At 41.5% G+C, this 19,943-nt stretch overlaps 1 protein-coding gene across 1 annotated transcript in view; it reads left to right on the top strand.

Annotated features, from left to right (window-relative positions):
- Positions 1-18,812, top strand: part of chs1 (chitin synthase 1) — a gene marked incomplete at both ends in the record, with an annotated part of 34,252 nt that extends 15,440 nt beyond the window's left edge. The window contains 24 exons of the mRNA XM_083650631.1: positions 256-377; positions 659-754; positions 1,197-1,358; positions 1,838-1,985; positions 2,271-2,336; positions 3,452-3,627; positions 4,560-4,618; positions 4,929-5,129; positions 5,244-5,412; positions 6,601-6,716; positions 7,274-7,453; positions 8,323-8,427; positions 8,597-8,714; positions 9,170-9,251; positions 10,013-10,248; positions 10,384-10,514; positions 11,262-11,343; positions 11,618-11,771; positions 12,094-12,201; positions 15,475-15,585; positions 16,830-16,967; positions 17,099-17,178; positions 17,531-17,597; positions 18,741-18,812. Coding sequence (XP_083506757.1) covers positions 256-377; positions 659-754; positions 1,197-1,358; positions 1,838-1,985; positions 2,271-2,336; positions 3,452-3,627; positions 4,560-4,618; positions 4,929-5,129; positions 5,244-5,412; positions 6,601-6,716; positions 7,274-7,453; positions 8,323-8,427; positions 8,597-8,714; positions 9,170-9,251; positions 10,013-10,248; positions 10,384-10,514; positions 11,262-11,343; positions 11,618-11,771; positions 12,094-12,201; positions 15,475-15,585; positions 16,830-16,967; positions 17,099-17,178; positions 17,531-17,597; positions 18,741-18,812 — 2,979 coding nt within the window. The remainder of the gene's footprint in view (positions 1-255; positions 378-658; positions 755-1,196; positions 1,359-1,837; positions 1,986-2,270; positions 2,337-3,451; positions 3,628-4,559; positions 4,619-4,928; positions 5,130-5,243; positions 5,413-6,600; positions 6,717-7,273; positions 7,454-8,322; positions 8,428-8,596; positions 8,715-9,169; positions 9,252-10,012; positions 10,249-10,383; positions 10,515-11,261; positions 11,344-11,617; positions 11,772-12,093; positions 12,202-15,474; positions 15,586-16,829; positions 16,968-17,098; positions 17,179-17,530; positions 17,598-18,740) is intronic.
- Between the last annotated feature and the right edge of the window lie 1,131 nt (positions 18,813-19,943).

Genomic DNA, 19,943 nt, shown 5'->3' with positions numbered 1-19,943 from the left:
AGACAGACAGACAGACAGACAGACAGACAGTCAGACAGACAGGCAGACAGACAGACAGGCAGACAGACAGACAGTCAGACAGACAGACAGACAGACAGACAGACAGACAGGCAGGCAGGCAGGCAGACAGACAGGCAGGCAGGCAGACAGACAGACAGGCAGGCAGACAGACAGACAGACAGGCAGACAGACAGACAGACAGACAGACAGACAGACAGCTAAGTGGCTGTAAATATTTGTCCCTCTACTCTTCAGGTTCAGCGTATAGAAAGAACCTCTCAGCTGTTTGTTCGGCGTCTGTATGAGTCGGCCTTCATTGACCTGTCCCTGCTACTCAACACCAAGATGAAAGTGGCCCGAGCCCAAAACCAAGAGAGGTGAGAGCAGCCGTTTAAAAACTTCATAATAGACCGGATTAAATGTGTTTTGGTATGTTTTGGTTATATACGTATAATGTATATAACCACACTATGGCCTCTAATTTGGAGATTTAAAGTGCAGCGATCGCACCTTTACAACCATAATTAACTTACTAACTCAAAGGTTTATTCATACTGTATAATGGAACATTTATCAGAAGATGCTGGCCTCCATTACACGAAGAATTGAAGTCTTGGTTCTCTAGAGTCTGACATGTTCCTCTGCTTTTCCTCTCCAGCCATGATGACATGGAGAACTGTGTGATCTATCTGTGTGCCACCATGTGGCATGAGACCTATGATGAGATGCTCAAGATCCTCACCTCCATGTTCAGGTTAGAAATACTCTCTCCCACCAACCTCACATCACATGCATGTTGGTTCAGTTCTCAAATGTATGATTCTATTCTATTCTATTCTATTCTATTCTATATCCGTGTCATTAAAAACACTTTTGTGTCATGTATCCCATTAACTTTTTTTAAAAAAGGGCATTTTCTGGTTTTTCGTCCCGGATAGAGATTTTGGCACACATCCCGTTGTTCGCAGGGCTCATATTAGTCTATAACAGTTTAAATATTCTCTCCTAAACGAAGTGCATACATATCAGAGCCAGGTCCTAGACTAATGTAATCTTTACTTCATTCTTTCTCAAACAAGGTAATGTGAGAAATGACTGATGCGTTGATGTTATTACAAGAGAACATATTATAGGCGTGTTTCCAGTAAAAGGATGGGCATCTCTAACTCCATCGTCTAATTGTTGCCTTACGTCAGGTTGGACCGGTACCGAGGCGACCCCAAGGAAAATCATAAGGACTGCTTTGATTTTGAGTGTCACATTTATGTGGACGATTCCTTTATGGAAAAGGAGTCAGGACAGAAGCTGGTTAATTCGTATGTTGATGACTTGGTCCAGGTTGTCATAGAGGTTTATAGGTAAGATTATCTCTATCTATCTATCTATCTATCTATCTATCTATCTATCTATCTATCTATCTATCTATCTATCTATCTATCTATCTATCTATCTATCTATCTATCTACAGTATCTATCTATCTATCTATCTATCTATCTATCTATCTATCTATCTATCTATCTATCTACAGTATCTATCTATCTATCTATCTATCTATCTATCTGTCTGTCTATCTATGTTGGAAATAAGTGTTCACACTTTTACATGTTTATCCATTGATTTTTGTTGTCTTTTATATCCACAATAAATAAATCTATCTGTCGATCGATCGATCGATCTATCTATCTATCTATCTATCTATCTATCTATCTATCTATCTATCTATCTATCTATCTATCTATCTATCTATCTATCTATCTATCTATCTATCTATCTATCTGTTTCTGTTTATTCTCTATCCATAAATGCATCCATCCATCCATCCATCTATCCACCCAGAGTGTTTACCAACAAAGAACCAGATGATGTGACGATCAGTGAGACTCCTTATGGAGGCAGGCTGAGATTTGTGATGCCAGAAGGCAACATGCTCTACATTCACCTGAAAGACAAAACACTCATCAGGAACAAGAAACGATGGTCTCAGGTATGGAGGGGTGGGGGGAGTGTACCAAAAACCAACATAACAGACAGGATGCACCATTCTTATTATAAAGTAGACTACCGGTAGAATATACCAAAAATATTTGTCCTAAATAATCCTGTGACCATAGTCATGAACATAATCCCTTTTTATATTTGAATAATAATAATAATATACTGTATATATTTTATGGAATTTTCAATAATCACAACATTAGATTCCATGCTGTTCTTGGTTAACCAGTTTGGTTAATGGTTGGTTTCTGTCAAACAACACTTTGTTTTTCAGATAATGTACCTGTATTATCTACTGGGTTGGAAGGGCTACATTGTCAAGAACCCCCAGAAGATCACAGTAAGACCTAATAATGCCATGTTGCATTTGCACTGGGAACTAGGAATATCCCAGTTCATTCTAGGTCTGATCCCGAAGGAGCTAAATATTGATAAGAACATGAAGAAAATGATCATATGCTGTCTTCTCCAAGCTAAACACACAGTGGCAATATTTTGGAAAAATCCAGATAAACCAGAGATCAATCAATGGTTCAGGGAACTATCTAATTGTCTTGCTATGGAAAAACTAACTTTTGCTATCAAGGGAAAACCTAAAGTCTTTCAAGCAATTTGGGGACGTTTCTTGGAATTTTTGGAAAGTGACTCGGTGGGACCTGTATTAGTTAATTGAAAGTGTGGGACCGACTACATCTTTACTTGATACGTAAACTATGCAACATATATTTTTGTGTTTTTTTTGTTTTTTGTTTTGTTTATTTAGTTAAGGAATATCTGATGAGGTGAAAAAAAAAAAAAAGAAAAAAAAAAAAAAAGGGAAAACGTGAAGTTGAGACAAATGTAACTAATATAATTTTGTGTGTGTATTATTCTTTAATTTACTTTAACTTGATGTATGTATGTTTATGTACAGGGGTTGGGATGGGGGGGGGAATAAGGGTGAAACTAATGAACATGCAAATGAACCAAACTGTGATAACTGAATGTTTTATAACTGTATGTTTATGAAAAAGGAAAATAAAATTGTAAAAAAAAAAAAGGAATATCCCAGTTGAGTGACGTCACACATGAGTGACGAGTTGACCACGTTCCAGTAAAACAGTCGGAAAACGAGGCAGGGGCGTACCCGACCTTTGAACTGGGAAATGCCTAGTTTCCAGTGCAAATGGACTGGTGTGTGTGTGTGTGTGTGTGTGTGTGTGTGTGTGTGTGTGTGTGTGTGTGTGTGTGTGTGTGTGTGTGTGTGTGTGTGTGTGTGTGTGTGTGTGTGTGTGTGTGTGTGTGTGTGTGTGTGTGTGTGTGTGTGTGTGTGTGTGTGTGTGTGTGTGTGTGTGTGTGTGTGTGTGTGTGTGTGTGTGTGTGTGTGTGTGTGTGTGTGTGTGTGTGTGTGTGTGTGTGTGTGTGTGTGTGTGTGTGAAATGCATACTTAGTGATTTATCTGTGTGTTCTATCCAGCGGCAGCATAACCCGTCCAGAATGAGTTTGATCTCATTGGATGGTGAGAGCTACCTGTTGCCTCAGTATGACAACGACAGCAAGAGAAAGAACATCGCAGATGACAACACTTACATCATGGCTCTTGATGGAGACACGGACTTCCAACCTAAAGCCTTGATTCTGCTGGTAGACAGGTTAGTTAGACTGACTGGTCTGACTGAGTGTCCGTGTGGCCTCAAATCAGCAGACACGCCCCAAAGTTTCGAACTGTGCGGACACGGCTGGGCGGACAAAGTGGAGTTTTCAAAAATAACGGTCACCATTCATTCATATCAGCCAGTAGGGCCCTACTTACCTGCTAGTAGGTGCAGAAGGTCGTTATCAGCGATTCGTTATCAGCCATAGGTTTCCATTTAACGTGTAAATCATATTTTAACGCTTTTTGTTATTTAATTCTAACCCTAACCTGGGCCTTGACCCTAACCCTAACCCTAAGTTGATTTATTTGCCTAAATATAAAGTTGTTTGACAACAGCCATTCTGACCTACTAGCAGGTTTATCAGCGATAGGAATCGGGCTGATGACGAGCCTACTGAGTCAATGGGTGACAACAGTCGAATCGGCAGTGAAACCGCACTGTATAGTTTAAAAATTCGAAACGTTTTCTTGTCAGGATTCTGTCCCTCAGTTCTGTGCGACAATCCATACATCTAGCATCATTCAAGCTTGACTGACTTACTGACTGACAATATTTGATGGCCTTGGATGGCTTCATGAATTTCATTTTGAATCACTGATCTTTATAATAGATAATTAATCAGTTAGTTAGTTTGTTAATAGGTATAGAGTTATAATATCTCAGACAACAACACTTAGATGGAGACATCAACCTTAAAGCCTTGATGTTCCTGGTTGATCCATCCACCATTATTAAGAAGATAGGTGGTTGGTTAAACTACAGAAATTCATTTGATTAGTCATTTATTTACACAGCCAATCAGTTAATTAGTGACAACTAGTACAGCCAGTTTTTGTCAGTTTGTTACTCACAATGAGTCACCCAGTTAGGAATTTTGTTCGTCAGTTAGTAAAACGTACTAATTAAAAATGTATTTTCATTGGCAGGTTGAGAATGTATGACAATGTAGGTGCAGCCTGTGGCAGAATACACCCTACTGGCATGGGTGAGTAAATACATCTGACATTTTTTATTATTATCATGTCATTTTTATTTCATTTTCATGCTTCCTGCACCAGTCTGAAGAAATGCAAGGCAGGTGGATTGCAGACTATAAATTGCCTATAAGTGTCAATGTGATTGTGTTTGTCTTTGTGCGTCTCTCTGCTTTCCCCCCCAATGCATGCTGGGATAGGCTTCAGCCCCCCATGAATAATTGGGTATTTTCTCATCTTCTCTTTTTCATTCATCTCTATCACTCTATCTCTCTGTGGGACCGCCTGCTTACCAACCTACCTACCGGTCTACCATCCCAGGTCCCATGGTGTGGTACCAGAAGTTTGAGTACGCAGTCGGACACTGGCTGCAGAAGACATCGGAGCACGTGTTTGGTTCTGTGCTGTGCAGTCCAGGATGTTTCAGTCTGTTTCGAGGCTCCGCCTTAATGGACGACAACGTAATGAAGAGATATACAACAACCTCAACACAAGCTGGTCAATATGTGCAATACGATCAAGGTTGGTGACACACTTCTTTGGACTACTCTTGCCTCTTTACCTCTCCTCCTTGCACTGTCCATGTACATGTCCATTTCTCTAATGATCTTCTCCCCTGTGTGTGTCCTCTTGTAGGGGAAGATCGCTGGCTGTGTACGTTGTTACTTCAGCAAGGATGGCGTGTGGAATACAACGCTGCGTCAGATGCATACACCAACTCACCACAGGAGTTCAAAGAGTTCTACAACCAGAGGCGACGGTGGGGACCTTCTACACTCGCAAATACACTGGACCTACTGCACAGGTGAGTAGGTGGAGTTCACGTCAACGATTGTGTAATAGTAGATGAAGGATTACCATTTGGTGGGTTGGTTGGTTGCAGAGCCAGATTAACACCCCCAGGGGCCCCCGGGCACTGAAGCTCCCAGGGGCCCCCCTACCCATCGTCCGGATGTTTGGATGTTTTTTCGCCATATTTAGAGGAATATCTCATTTTAAATTAACATTAGTATTATACTGTTATGTTATTATTCTGTTTCTGAGATTCAGTTTCTCACTCACTCATAGGCGTTTCTAGGCTTTGCAAAGAGGTAGCACCAGCAGGATAAAGATATTAGTGTGACTGGGGGGTTTCTTGGACAAAGAAATTTTGTACATTTTAAAGTAAAATGCATGAATCTGATGCACTCTGAGAGCAAAAGGAAGAGGCTAATCTTCACATTAATATCCTCTTCACTGTGCTGTGGCTTTACAATGATGAAAAAATAATTGACATTACATTTCCAATACAAAACAGCAGAGGGTGCCGCAGCACCACAAGCACCCCCACTTCCCGCGCCCCTGGTCACCACTTGCCCACAGGCATCCAATGAGACTAAATAATCAGACTTAATCTTCTTGGAAACACATTTTATTTTGTCCTGATTGGTCTTAGATTTGTGTCATAGTTCTGTGGAGCCCAACATGAGCCCGACAAAAAAAATAAAAATAAAAATTTGGAGGGCCCCTTCACCCCGAGGGCCCCGGGGCACCTGCCCCGGTTGCCCTATGGTTAATCCGGCCTTGGTTGGTTGGTTGGTTGGTTGTTTGGTTGGTGGGTTGGTGGGTGGGTTGGTTGGTTGGTTGGTTGGTTGGTTGGTGGGTGGGTGGGTGGGTGGGTGGGTGGTTTGGTTGGTTGGTTGGTTGGTTCTCTAGTTTCTTTGTTGATTATACACAGATAATATGGAATAAGGTAGAGGAAATTACTTTTTAAATGTAAAAAGTAATACATTTGATAACGAAATAATAAAATATACCTTCCAGCACACGCTGTTTTACAACTCTTAGACGTTCAGAACTATTCTGATCCCATTTCTAATTGTGATTCTAATTCAGATTTTATTTTATTTTCTGTTCATATCTCCAGGCTGTATAGCCCAAACCAGATGTGTGCTGTAATAATATATGATTATACATATTAACTGTTGCAATGGTTCTGACTTGAATCCTATAGTGGACCAGAGACAGTGAAGAGAAACCAATCCATCTCCAGGCTTTACATCTTCTACCAGATGTTCACTGTTGGCTCCTCGATCCTCGGGCCTGCTTCTGTATCTCTAATGATAGCAGGTAGGTTCGGTTTTGGTCTATTCCTCTACTATCTGACTTTTACTGCGGGGGTCATCTATGCTTGGACCTATAATTACCACTATAATTGCAGAAGAGCTGCTCTGTTCTGTCTATTCTGTTCCATCTTGTCTCATCTCCTCTTATCTGCTCTCCTCTTCTCCTACTTTTTCCATTATAATCTTCTGCATCATCAATCAGGTCAAATCCCTGCTGCATGTACATGAAGTTGGTGAGTGACAATGATTCTTTTGATTTTCCTCTCTCCTTTCCTTTTACGTGAACTAGTTGATAGCTGTTTAAATAATGCTCTTTTATGTCCCGGACTCCTGGCCTTACTTTGGGAGGGGAAACTCCTTAGGTTTCCCTCAGCAGTTTGTGAATTGCTTCACTAGCATTCAGGCTACCCACAGTAGCCTGACAGGGCTAACTACTGTTGAGTCATGCTAGCAATGATTCCGTTTATGACAATCATACAAGGAAATTACCAGTTAATTCCCAGAATGTCGGTCCAGCTACCATATCTGTACTGTATTGATTCCACTCTCTCTCCCTCTCAGGTGCTTTCCAGTTTGTCTTTAAGATCCCTGGTACACTTTCCATCATCATCTCAGTCATCCCTCCGGTGTTCTACATGCTCGTCTGCTTCTGCACCAAGGCCAACACCCAAATAACCATCGCCGCCATCATGAGTGTGATGTACGCGTTCCTCATGACCGCATCCCTGTTTTCTATCATTGGTGGGTAGCAAACACACGTGACCAAATGATTGCATCAGAGTATCAGGAGGTGTGTGTGTGTGTGTGTGTGTGTGTGTGTGTGTGTGTGTGTGTGTGTGTGCGCGTGCGTGCGTGCGTGCGTGCGTGCGTGCGTGCGTGTGTGTATGTGTCTTATTTGTGAAAGGGGTTGATAGGGTGGAGGAGACAGGAAAGCTTTTGCTTATAGTGGTCAAACCCAACACCCAAATAGCTGCTTCTACTATAGAGACACTGCGGGCGCGTCATCATTCAGAAACCACGCCCAAAACGGGGGGAAACAAAAACTCCCCCCAATCTTATTTCCTTGACAGCTAGATCCACATTTTTCTTCTCACCAATTCTCAATGGCTTCCTTGTTTTGCTCAGGAGTACAAAAACCACACAACAGCTTTTAGCTATGTTTAATTAAAGGAAAATGACGCTGGTGTATGGAAGTGAATGGATTCCCCCGTGATGGGCGTGGCCTATTTCATGCAGTGTCTCTATTGGTAAGGGACGGGACCATATGGTTATATCACGATACGAGAGAGGAGTGCAGAGGAGAGGAAAGGGAGTGATGGCTGCGTGAGGAGAGGGGTGAAGGGGGGAGGGAGGACTAGGAGAAAATAAATAGAAGCAAACTCTGAGATACATTCTGTCTCACAAAATGTGTTTTTCCCCAGTCCCTAACCTTGTGTGACATGTTGTCATCGCCCCCCCCCCCCTTCACACACACACACACACACACACACACACACACACACACACACACACACACACACACACACACACACACACACACACACACACACACACACACACACACACACACACACACACACACACACACACACACACACACCTCTCTCCAGGTGATATGGTGGTACAGGAGACCTTCATCACCCCCACTGGCATCTTTTTGGTGTCAATGACAGTCATGTACCTGGTGACTGCATTACTACACCCACAGGAGTTTGGTATGATTGTATTATTATATTTATATATTATTATATCTTGTTTTCATGTTATGTTGTGTTGTGTTATAATAGTGTTATGTCATGCCATGCCATGACATGTTATGATAGTGTTATGTTAAGATAGTGTTTATGATAGTTTTGTGATATGTTATGTTATTTTCTCCACCAGGGATGATTATCTATGGTCTGATGTACTTCATCTGTATTCCCAGTGGATACCTTCTGTTGACCATCTACTCACTGGTTAACATGCACATAGTGTCCTGGGGCACCAGGGAAACCAACAAGTAAGACATTACATTACTGTGATTAGTAGGAGCAGGAGAAATAGGAGGAGGAGCAGGACAGTGTAGTTGGAGGAAAATCGGTAACATGACGTTTCAGTAGTGTGGTGGTGTTAAATGTTACTGTGTTGCTCATTTTAAATAATAATATCATATAATTTATAATATAATATAATATAATATAATATAATATAATATAATATAATATAATATAATATAATATAATATAATATAATATAATATAGGGACTTTTGTGCCATTTTGAATCCCCAATCCCCAATTTCTAAAATTGAGGGTCTCATCAATTTTTTTTTTTTTAATCTGTTTATCCATCCGACTGTCTTTCCACCTGTCTGTTTTTTTTTGTCTGTCTGTCTGTCTGTCTGTCTGTCTGTCTGTCTGTCTGTCTGTCTGTCTGTCTGTCTGTCTGTCTGTCTGTCTGTCTGTCTGTCTTTCAGGGGAGGAGGAGAAGAGAAGAAATTCAAGAATGTTCTGTGTGATAAAAACTGTGCACTCTGCTGCTGGGACGTGAAGATACAGGTACCGATAGATTTGTTTTTTAGTTTTGTTTATTTGTTTGATAATTCAATTTAAATGGACAATTCCATGGTTGCAATGCCAAAGTACCTGCACAATTAAAAGAACATAAAAAAAACTGGTCCATTAAATGAGCTCCATACAACCCTTCCTAAACGACTACCTTTACCTGACCTGTCAGTTTTAGCTGCGTGAACTGCTTCCTCCTCCCTATGTGCTCTTGTGGACCGAGACCTAGGACCACTTTCATCCGTTTGTTTTGAGAGAGCTTTCTTTGCTAGCATAATCAAAGTGGCACTGAATTAAGCTGAATGCTACAAGTTTCCGACTTTCCCTGACCAGGAACTCTGACTTTCTGGCCAGGAACTTAGTTCTAGCGTTCACTTTCCCTATACCACTTTCAGGGCCATACCTGCTGTATACTTGATGCCAATGTGGGGGGGTATACATTGGCGTCAAGTGTACAGCCCAAGTAGTTAACAACATGTTTTAACAGTGACGTCATTATCCTTAAAATATATTTTCAAATCCTTGGATTTGTTTAATCTGGGGTAATTGATTAATTGATTCTGTTTTTCCAAGGTGTATGGAGAGTTTATTGTCAGCCAGCCATACACTGATGTTAGTTAGCTGTTCACAAAGCCTTTCCTGGAGTTGAGCCAAGTTTTTATCAGGACCTACCAGAGCCGAGACAAAGCATATATCACTATGCTATTGTACTGTTCCTTCTCATCTGTCTCTCTCTCGATTCGATTCCTCTGTAGGTAACCCAGGAAACAGAGAATCTGATGATTCAGCAGATCACTAACCAGATTGCACAGCAAACCTCTTCAGTTCCCATCACCAACCAGGGAGTGATTCCACAGACAGTTCCACAGCTGGAGGCTCAGTCTGGACCGGACACCACCAAAGAAGAGGCTGGGGGAGGGGCTAAAAACCCTCCAATAGACAGAAAGATATGGCAAGGGGAAGGAGACAAGGACTTGGTTTCTATTAGCAGGTATTCTTTCTTTCTTTCTTTCTTTCTTTCTTTCTTTCTTTCTTTCTTTCTTTCTATCATTCAGTTATTCAGTCAGTCAGAAAATTATTATTATTATTGTTGTGAATTTGTTCATTTCTTTGTGTGCTCTTGCAGTGAGAGTGTTGTTGACAGTGTTGGGAAACTGAGCAGATATGATGAAGATGATGATGACGACAATGATGAGGAGGATGACGATTCCAATTTCTATGGTGCCTTGGAGGAGAGGTTGGAGGTTCCTGCCAGTGGTGAGGGGCACACAATTCTAAGTTTGAGATTACAGTAAAGCTATATACAGCAAAGTAAATGGGCCATGGATCTATCATTATTTGCGTATTGGATGTGGTGTTGGGAAAATACAAACAATATAGAATTTTGCAGACTTTGCGCACTCATTTCTAGGGTGGAGTCCGGAGATGATGTGCCATAGGCACACTCTTTTGGGGTGTGACAAAACTCATGATGATATTTGACACGGCACTCTGTCGGGTCCCCAGCAGTGCACCTGCCAATTTTGAAGTCGATCGGATGAACGGTTCTTCAGATAAACGGATTTTTGTATTGCCAGTAGGTGGCGGTATGACTATGCGCGTGTCCAATAATGGGCACCGCACTCCGTCGGGTTCACGGAAGTGCACTCCCCAGTGTTGAAGTTGATCGGATCAACGGTTCCTCGAGATAGACCTCTTTTTGTGTTGCCAGTAGGTGGCACTATGTGATATGCATGTAATTCATCGCAAGAAATGTTTCAAGAAGACCCTGCTAAAAACACAGTGCTTTGCAATACTATGCTACGGACTTATTTATTTATTAATTTGATTTGCCAATGAAAATCAGAAAAATGTGAAGAAGACTTAACTATTTTTGTTCTTTAATCATGACGATGATGAGGATGATGATGATGGTGGTGTGTGTGTGTGTGTGTGTGTGTGTGTGTGTGTGTGTCTGTCTGTGTGTGCATGCATGTGTGCGCTTGCCTCTGTGTATGTATGTAGACTGGGTGCAACCGGTGAAAGCAGAGTTCTTGAAGAAGCTGACCTACGCTAACCTGAAGAGAAACTTACAAGAACAAATTCGGTAAGTGCGGGCGACGGGACTTAGGAAAGGTCAATTCTGGCATCAAGACTAACCCACCAGCTTTAAAGGGACAGCTCACCCTAAGATCCAAAATACATATATTCCCTCTCACCTGCAGTGCTATTTATCCATCTATATCGTTTTGTGTTAGTTGCCTGAGTTTTGGAGGTATCGGCCGCAGAGTTGAAGGAGATGAAGAGCACATTTAGAGACCTTTCCCCAATGTTGCAGGCAATTGCAATTGTAATGATATGTGTTCCTTTCTTGTGCTTAGTTACACACTCCGTAACAAACAAGAGGATGATGTGTGTGAGGAGCTGGTCTTGATGCTAACAGACACTCTCAATGGAGAACTGAATGAAGTGGGGCCTGAAGACATTCTGACAGACAGCCAGCTGGAGGAGTTACAGCATGCGCTATCCGAGCAGGTAATACTGTAGGGAGCTAGAATAGTTTCAGTTTAGTTTGATTTATTTATTTCAAACATTTAAGTGGCATTTTATCGCCAAAAATGACGGCGAAAACCACTCTTACACTGTCCTGCTTCAATTCACTTCTCAAGACCCATCTGTACAAAAAGGCCTTTTTCTAACGTTACTTTACTATCGTGAATTGAATAATGTTATCACCATTAATAACTAACTGACTATTTCCCAGGCTTTTCATCCTATGCAAACCAAAATTAGGAGATACTGAAGAGTGAAGAGGAATAAGTGGATGAATGAATAATTCACTCTCTCTATCCTCCAGTCTCGTCGTATCCTGAAGACCAATAAATTAGAGAAGAAACTAGAGAGGAGGGTAAAGAGAGCCATTGAGAAGACACTCATCGCCCCACAGGTGGAGAAACTGGATGAGGTAAGATGCGCATTCAGCACCTTTGTGTCTTTGTGGAGCAATTTACACATTTTTAGAGGATTTTCCAAGAGGAAGGGGCAAACAGCTGGCCAGGGACTATCACTATCCAGTGTCATTTTGGGAGCTAGAAGAAGAACTGGACGGACAAACCCATCTTTATTTGGCATATGACAACCCACACACAACCCACGCATGTGGCCAGCCACACACACACAGCCGGGTATCACATCATGGATCCCCCCCCCCCCCCCAAGCAGATTAATCCCAGACCCCCGAAAAGTCTTTTGGCCAATTTTGGAGGCCTTGCAACTCCAGACAGACACACAGACCTCTCTCCAATTATAGTAGTAAGATAACCAGAATTATTCAAATGAATTCAATTCACATACAGGGCTGTAGTGGTGGCTAAACGCACGTAAACGGCGTTTACGTACCTTTTTCAATGCTCTGCAGCGTTTAGGCACCTTTTAACACATTCACTGCCAGCTGTTTTTTTTTTTTACTGTAGGTAGGTTCTGCCAGAGGGGTTTTTTGAGGATTCTGGCTCATCTTTCAAGACCTGAGGATTCTTTTCTGCTAAGATTTTGTGAACACAAAATATCTAAAAAGAACTAATAGAATGTGTGCTTTCTCTTAGTGTTAGTAGTTATGTAGGCATTAGCACTTGAATACAGCATGGTTTCAGCGTCTGAAAATTTATTCTGAGATAAATGGGTTTTTGTGAAATTCGATAGAACAGTCACTTTAACCATTCATTTTTGGCATCAGTAAGACGTCAGACATCTAAACAATAGTTTTGAACAGTAATTTCCTCCATAACAGCAGGAAACACCCCTCTCCTTCAAACTCCTCCCTCCGTGTGTGTTCTTCTTGGCTGCAGCAGGCGTGTCACAAGCTCGTTTCTGTTGCTGCTGTAACCTCGCGTCACCAGGCTCACTGCTTTGCTGCTGCTGTGCCTGTCTGCTGGCGGCAGACGAAAGCGAAATTGAAATTTTGGTTTGCAAACGAAAGCGTTTTCGCCAATCCATTTTCATGAGAATGGCTTCCTCACACTGCTTTTTGCTTGCCTTCCTCTAGTCAGGAGAGCACTGTCGCCACTTAGTGGGTCGGTGGAATGGGTTGTACATGTTCGGTGGCTCCAATATTTATATAAGAGATGTAAAAGGGTTAGATGCACATCCCACGGTCAAAAAAAAAATTCATTTTTTTGACGTATTAATACGTCATTGGCAGTCAACCGTTGGATTTTTTTTGACGGATTAATACGTCATTATAGTAGTAAGATAACCAGAATTATTCAAATGAATTCAATTCACATACAGGGCTGTAGTGGTGGCTAAACGCACGTAAACGGCGTTTACGTACCTTTTTCAATGCTCTGCAGCGTTTAGGCACCTTTTAAGATCATTTACTCACATGTTTAAATCGTTTATGCACACTTATTATTGCACGAGTTTTAACACGTTCGCGTAAACTCCGTTGATGCGGAGACCACGCCAAGCATGTCACACACCAAAAGAAAAGAAAAAAGATTACACATGGGCATGGCACTGACCAGGATCTCCGTGAACCGTAGCCTATTTTTGTGGAGCGCTCCACGGGAAAGGTACACGGCCCCGGTCACGTTGGTGCCTTTATCGAGCTGTGCTTGCCTGCCCAGACAGCGCTCCCTTCAAACAACTTAACGGTGCCATTGTGCCAGCTCATGGTGAGCTGAACATAGGTAAGGTTGGTTAAAAATGTGTGTCCGGAGTGGGGAAAATCATATAGCCTCACTGTTTTACAACTGAAGAGTGAATCACTGGTGTAAGAAACATGATTGATTTCCCTCTGATCAAGTAAAGTTTGTAACATTAAGTGCGTGCGAGTCGACTTGAATAGTCCAGGTGCTACTGTATAAAGCCAAAACAATACGACCATGTTGAAAACTATCTAGAAACATACTGGTGTTTGTTGTGCCGAGATCTGTATAAATAAATATTGGCTGACTAAAATTTAGTGGCCAGAGTGGCAGAACCACTTTTATTAACATGTACAGTATGTTGTCTACCTATCCTTGCCTAATGTGTTTGTGGACAGTTTGAATTATATATTGGTATTCAAGAATCACAGATTCAATCTGTCTACATACTTTTAGCTATAAAGCTGAAGCTGACAATCACAGGTACAGTGTGTATGAGAGAGAGAACTATATTACTCTTCAAACTGTATATACTGGGTTCATACAAGGTCCTTTAAAGTAGGCTACCTACTGTATAATTTAACTTTTCATACCTGGAGAAATTCAACAAATGTTCAATAAATACATTTTATAGTGATTGTTTAGGCCTAATTATTTGTAAAGTCACAACACATTAGAGATGTGTGTAGTTCATTTTGCTCTCAAATGCACCAGGTTGATGAATTTTACTTTAAAATGTAAAAAAAAAAATCTTCCGGGGGAGAATCCCCCCGGACCCCCCTTGAGGGGCAAGGCCCATCCCATAGCCAGCTACTTTTTCTATCTGGCTGGCTACTCAGAAATGTGGGGAACCCCCTGATATACCTTATTTTGTCTTGTATATCGGTCACGGAAGCTTATTTATCCGCCGTTATAACACTGCCGGTGCCGCGTGAGAAAGCTGCCTGAGTCAAAAGTATAGTTTACCCACCTTTTTTTTACCACTACAGCACTGTTCACATACCAAATATAACAAAGATACGTTGTAAGATAGGTTACTTTGTGTGAAACCATTTTATTAGCATTATGATTTTTCATAAACTCACTATTTACTTGTGTAAATCAATCTTACCTCACTGTACTTGCAAACAATTGGCACTGAAAAGAACAACCGTAATAAAAACAAGCACGAATTTGCAATACTGTAGCTGTGACCAGACCTTTGTGGACTGACCAACCAATCACCAAACAGAGTGAATTAGAGCTGATAGCCTTGCTGGCCAGAGCAAAAAACAAACAAACAAACAAACAAACAAACAAACAAACAGAAAAACTTTATACATTAAGTAGGGATTAACATGGAATGTTTGAAAGTTAAGTTTTTAGTGCTCAGTAGAATTGTTGCAATTTCAAGAATACCAGGAGTTTTACTGGCAGCAGCAGTACAGTGTGAGGAGCTGTCCACAAATGCTGTGATACCAGCTATGACAGTTTTGTATTGATTTGGGAAAAAAAAACTAAATTTATTTGTGTCTTTGTGTGTGTGTGTGTGTGTGTGTGTGTGTGTGTGTGTGTGTGTGTGTGTGTGTGTGTGTGTGTGTGTGTGTGTTTAGGCGGAGGAAGACTTCTGGATGAAGCTAATCGAGCGCTATTTGAAACCTATTGTTGAAACTAAAGAACATCAGGAAGAGGTCACCAGAGAACTGAAATCGCTGCGCAACAAGGTCAGCTGTGTGTGTGTGTGTGTGTGTGTGTGTGTGTGTGTGTGTGCGTGCGTGTGTGCGTGTGTGTGTGTGTGTGTGTGTGTGTGTGTGTGTGTGTGTGTGTGTGTGTGTGTGCGTGCGTGCGTGCGTGCGCGTGGGTGGGTGTGTTAGGGCTGCAACTAACGATTATTTTCATAATCGATTAATCTGTCGATTATTTTCTCGATTCATCGATTAGTTGTTTGGTCTTATAAAATGTCAGAAAAGGGTAGCAAATGACGATCAGTGTTTCCCAAAGCCCAAGATGACGTCCTCAAATGTCTTGTTTTGTCCACAACTCAAAGATAATATCAGTTCACTGTCGTACAGGAGTAAAGAAACCAGAAAATATTCACATTTAAGAAGCTGGAATCAGAGAATTTAGACCTTTTCTCTTCAAATTGTAACAGAAACAGAACTTTTCACAGGGACAGGAGTTACTTGAGGACTGGACTCGTGGGAAGCACTGCTGCAAGTCCATGGAATTCCCCCTCCATTTCTCCCTCATGCTTTATTTATGTGTCTATAACCTTTTGCCTTGTGTTCCAATCAGCGAGTAGGTACCTGCTTAGGGCCCTCAGCAGGCCTAAATAAATCCCCAAATGATTTGCACCCGAGGTCTACGAAAACTAATGAGAGCTAAAGTGCCTCAGCACAATTCACCTCATTGCCAAAAACTCTTGTTGCCATGGCAACAGGTATTTTGTCGCATTCGTGTGCTCCTCGGATATATGGGATTTACCAGGGCTGACGTGGTATTTACCACAGGACCCCGTTCAAGTGCTCTTGGTCGGATAGAGAGCAACAAACATGGACACTTGTTTTCTCGTGGCTGGTGTTTTCTTACTAAAAGCAAGTAGTGGGTCATTATGGTAGCTACATAGGCCATAATGTGCAACTACTAAAAATAAATGATAGCTACTATGAACAGAATAACAAAATATATAATTTTTCACAGTCAATTGGTGCCACGGACTCCATACTTCCCGCCATTGTTGTAGTCCCGAATCCTCATGCAACGCCACGTCATTGAAGGGCCGTTCATGTGCTCACAACTCGTAAATACGCTAAATCCGATATATCCGAGGAGCAGATGAATGCAGCATTAGAACAAAGGAACAACATGACCACAGTTCATCAAACCTGGCATCAGGTCCCTGAGGAGGAAGTGGCCCTCATATCGCTTTGGAATGGGACAGAGAGCCTCACTTTGTCTCCCCCTACAGGCGGTCTTCCTGTATTTCATCATCAACCTGCTTTGGGTGGTAGCTACCTTCTTCCTGCAGGCCATCGGAACTGATGTCCTCAGCATCAAGATCCCTAAGTTCTACCCAAATGGAAGTGAATCTGGAGAATTCCTCAGCGTGAGTTCAGAATGACGTACAGACCATGGCCATGACACGTGTGCTGCAGGGATAGAAGTGGTTAAAGGGAATTTCAACCAGTGATCTTTTATTCCTACTGCTAAACATCATCATCATCCTCATGTTGACAGGTGGAGCCCCTCAGTTTGATGTTCCTGTTGTCTTTTGCCGTTCTTCTCTTCATACAGTTCCTGGCCATGTTATATCACAGGTATACACACACACACGCGCACACACACACATACACACACACACACGCACGCGCACACGCACGCGCACGCACGCACACACACACACACACACACTGTATTCTTGTCACTTTCCTTTAGTTTTAACTTTAAACTTGTTGCAGTTGTGAAATCAGATGTATCACAATAAAATATTAAAATCTTACTGAGTATTTGTAGAACTTTCAAATGTCCCTTACTTTTTATAGCCGAGAAAGGTTATCTTGCGCAGTATTTTCTGGGAGGGGTTGTTTGTGATCCACAAATTCCTTGATTCAAGTCATCAGTTGCTTCATTTCTTGACTTCTGTCTGCTTGTCTTCGTTTCTCTCTCTAGGATCTACACTCTGATCCATGTGGTCTCCTATCGCAGCACAGAGAAAGACTACAAGGAGAGAGATGATGTAAGTCTCTCTCTCTCTCTCTCTCTCTCACACACACACACACACACACACACACACACACACACACAGACAGACAGACAGACAGACACACTGCAGGTGCTTTGTCTTTTTAATTGGATTGCTTGTCATGAGAGGTGCTACAAAACAATTATACTGAGGGCACTGTGACATGAAGGTGAGGATCTCAACAAGAACTGAATTTATAAATGGCATTAGATTTTTTTTTATGGTCAAGATACATAAGATATGAAAAGTGAAAATCACAATTATGAATAATAACGATAGATTTGTGTCAGATATTAAAAATGGTACTATGACCAGCTTAATATTTTAATGACCTTGGAATATTTACTCCTTAGTTTTACATAGCCTAAGAATATTTTACACAATCCGGGTTTTTAAACAGGCTAAGAATATTGAAAGTAGCCTAGACGTTTTGAATAGCCTTAGATAAGTTGAAGTTTATTTATACTAGGGATCTCGTGCGCTATGCGCGCTCGATTCCAGAGCGGGCGAGCTTTCGCCCATCCTGCAGCTCGTCAAGCTGGACCTGCAGCTCGCGTTCACAGCTCGGCCGCGCAACTCGGCTGCTGTGTGGCCAATGAGACCAGCATCACTGATGATGTCAGATTTATGACATCACTGATGATGTCATCAGTGGGATTTATGACATCACTGATGATGTCACAGTGGGATTTATGACATCATGGATGATGTCACAGTGGGATTTATGACATCACAGATGATGTCACAGTGGGATTTATGACATCACAGTGGGACAACAGTGGGACTGATGATGATGATGATGATGATAGCTCATTATCACAAGCATGTCTCAAGAGGACTTTACAGAGAATGTGTCTATCTAGATTTAACTAAACACAATTGGACAAAATTGCTTAAATTATACTAAATTTGGAATATACGGTATTTCATGTTAATATATTTCAGCCATCTAAATATTGTAACAGTTATGACAACTGCTATATGCAACATGGCTGTGAAGAAATTGGTAAGACTCAACCTGTTAGCAACTTTGAAACTGTTGAAAATCTGTTACTTTGCTCTCCAATGCAGCGACAAGAAATGTTTTCTTTGTTTGTGTGTGTGTGTGTGTGTGTGTGTGTGTGTGTGTGTGTGTAGCCGGATGATGATGGTTTGGTCCTGGAGAACCAAATCGCCAATGGACTTGTAATCACCAGCGACGACCTGTAGTCATGGCAACCAACAAGCCTTTTCCCAGGATGCCTCAGGAACTGTCCTCCCTCAAGGGTTTTAGATTGGCCATCAAACCCTTGTCTCGTCCATTTAAGGCCGCCATTCAAAAGTACTTTGAGTTTTCACGCTGATCATTTTTCACCCTGTTTGTAAACAATGTAATGCACTTTAATTTTTAGCCGGAGTCTATCTATCATCAGGGCTAAGGGGAGTGTTGTCCATCCAGATGATGATTTGAATAGTGGGATGCTTGTTAGTAGTAGAGACTACAGGACAGCCAATGGGCATCAGGAATGACAGGCATCTTGATCTTGATCAGAGCAATTTAGAGAGAGTGGTGTCAGCGGAGGACCAAAACGCGTGACTCATTAGCCAATGAACAGCCGGGAAGTGGTCTCGTGCTACTTTTGAATGCTAAAATAAAGCTGATAATGTACAATTTGATTTAAAAAAAAACTTTTAAAGTACATCACAAACTGTCCATTTTGCTGCAACTCTACAGTGCTGCTTAATCCAGGACCTTACTTCCTGGAACTCTTGAGAGTAAAAAACTGGTCCATTGGAGTGAATGGAGATGTTGCAACTCTTCTATATACAGTACATGGCTTTGATCTTGAGACATTTTGCTTCCCTACTAGTGAGATAAATATACATACATACGCATGCATGCATACATATATACATGCAATCAATGTATTAGCTCTGAAGACTATTGCAAATGTGTTTGTGTTTAAGTAGTAGTGTAGCCTATATAATTGATATAGAAGTATATTTTAATGCATCTGGCCCACTGAATTGAATGTATTTGACCCATCTAGTTTTCCTTGTAGTTGACACTCGGGTACAAAAAAAGAAGAAAAAAAAGACCAGATCCTCATTTATAGAAAAAGATCCAGACTTGACGAACTCTTCTAGCTGCAGGCTGAGCTGCAACAAGGCAGTGTTCCAGCTGACCTTTAGTGCAGTCAAAAGGCTTGGGAAGGTCAGATCCATCCCACAGAGCTGAAACCCCCAAGAGCTAAAAAATATTCACTTATCCTACAATAACTCTACCTACATTTACAACAACCTAACAAAGAATTAGGCTCCGGAAAAGCTCTACAAAGGATCGCAGGCACCCAAATCTGA

The sequence above is a fragment of the Poromitra crassiceps genome (assembly GCF_964638095.1).
Source record: "Poromitra crassiceps genome assembly, chromosome: 14".
NCBI classification, from domain to species: Eukaryota; Metazoa; Chordata; class Actinopteri; order Beryciformes; family Melamphaidae; genus Poromitra; species Poromitra crassiceps.
Note: the sequence above shows the minus strand (reverse complement) of the source record. Positions and strands in the feature narration are given on the sequence as shown.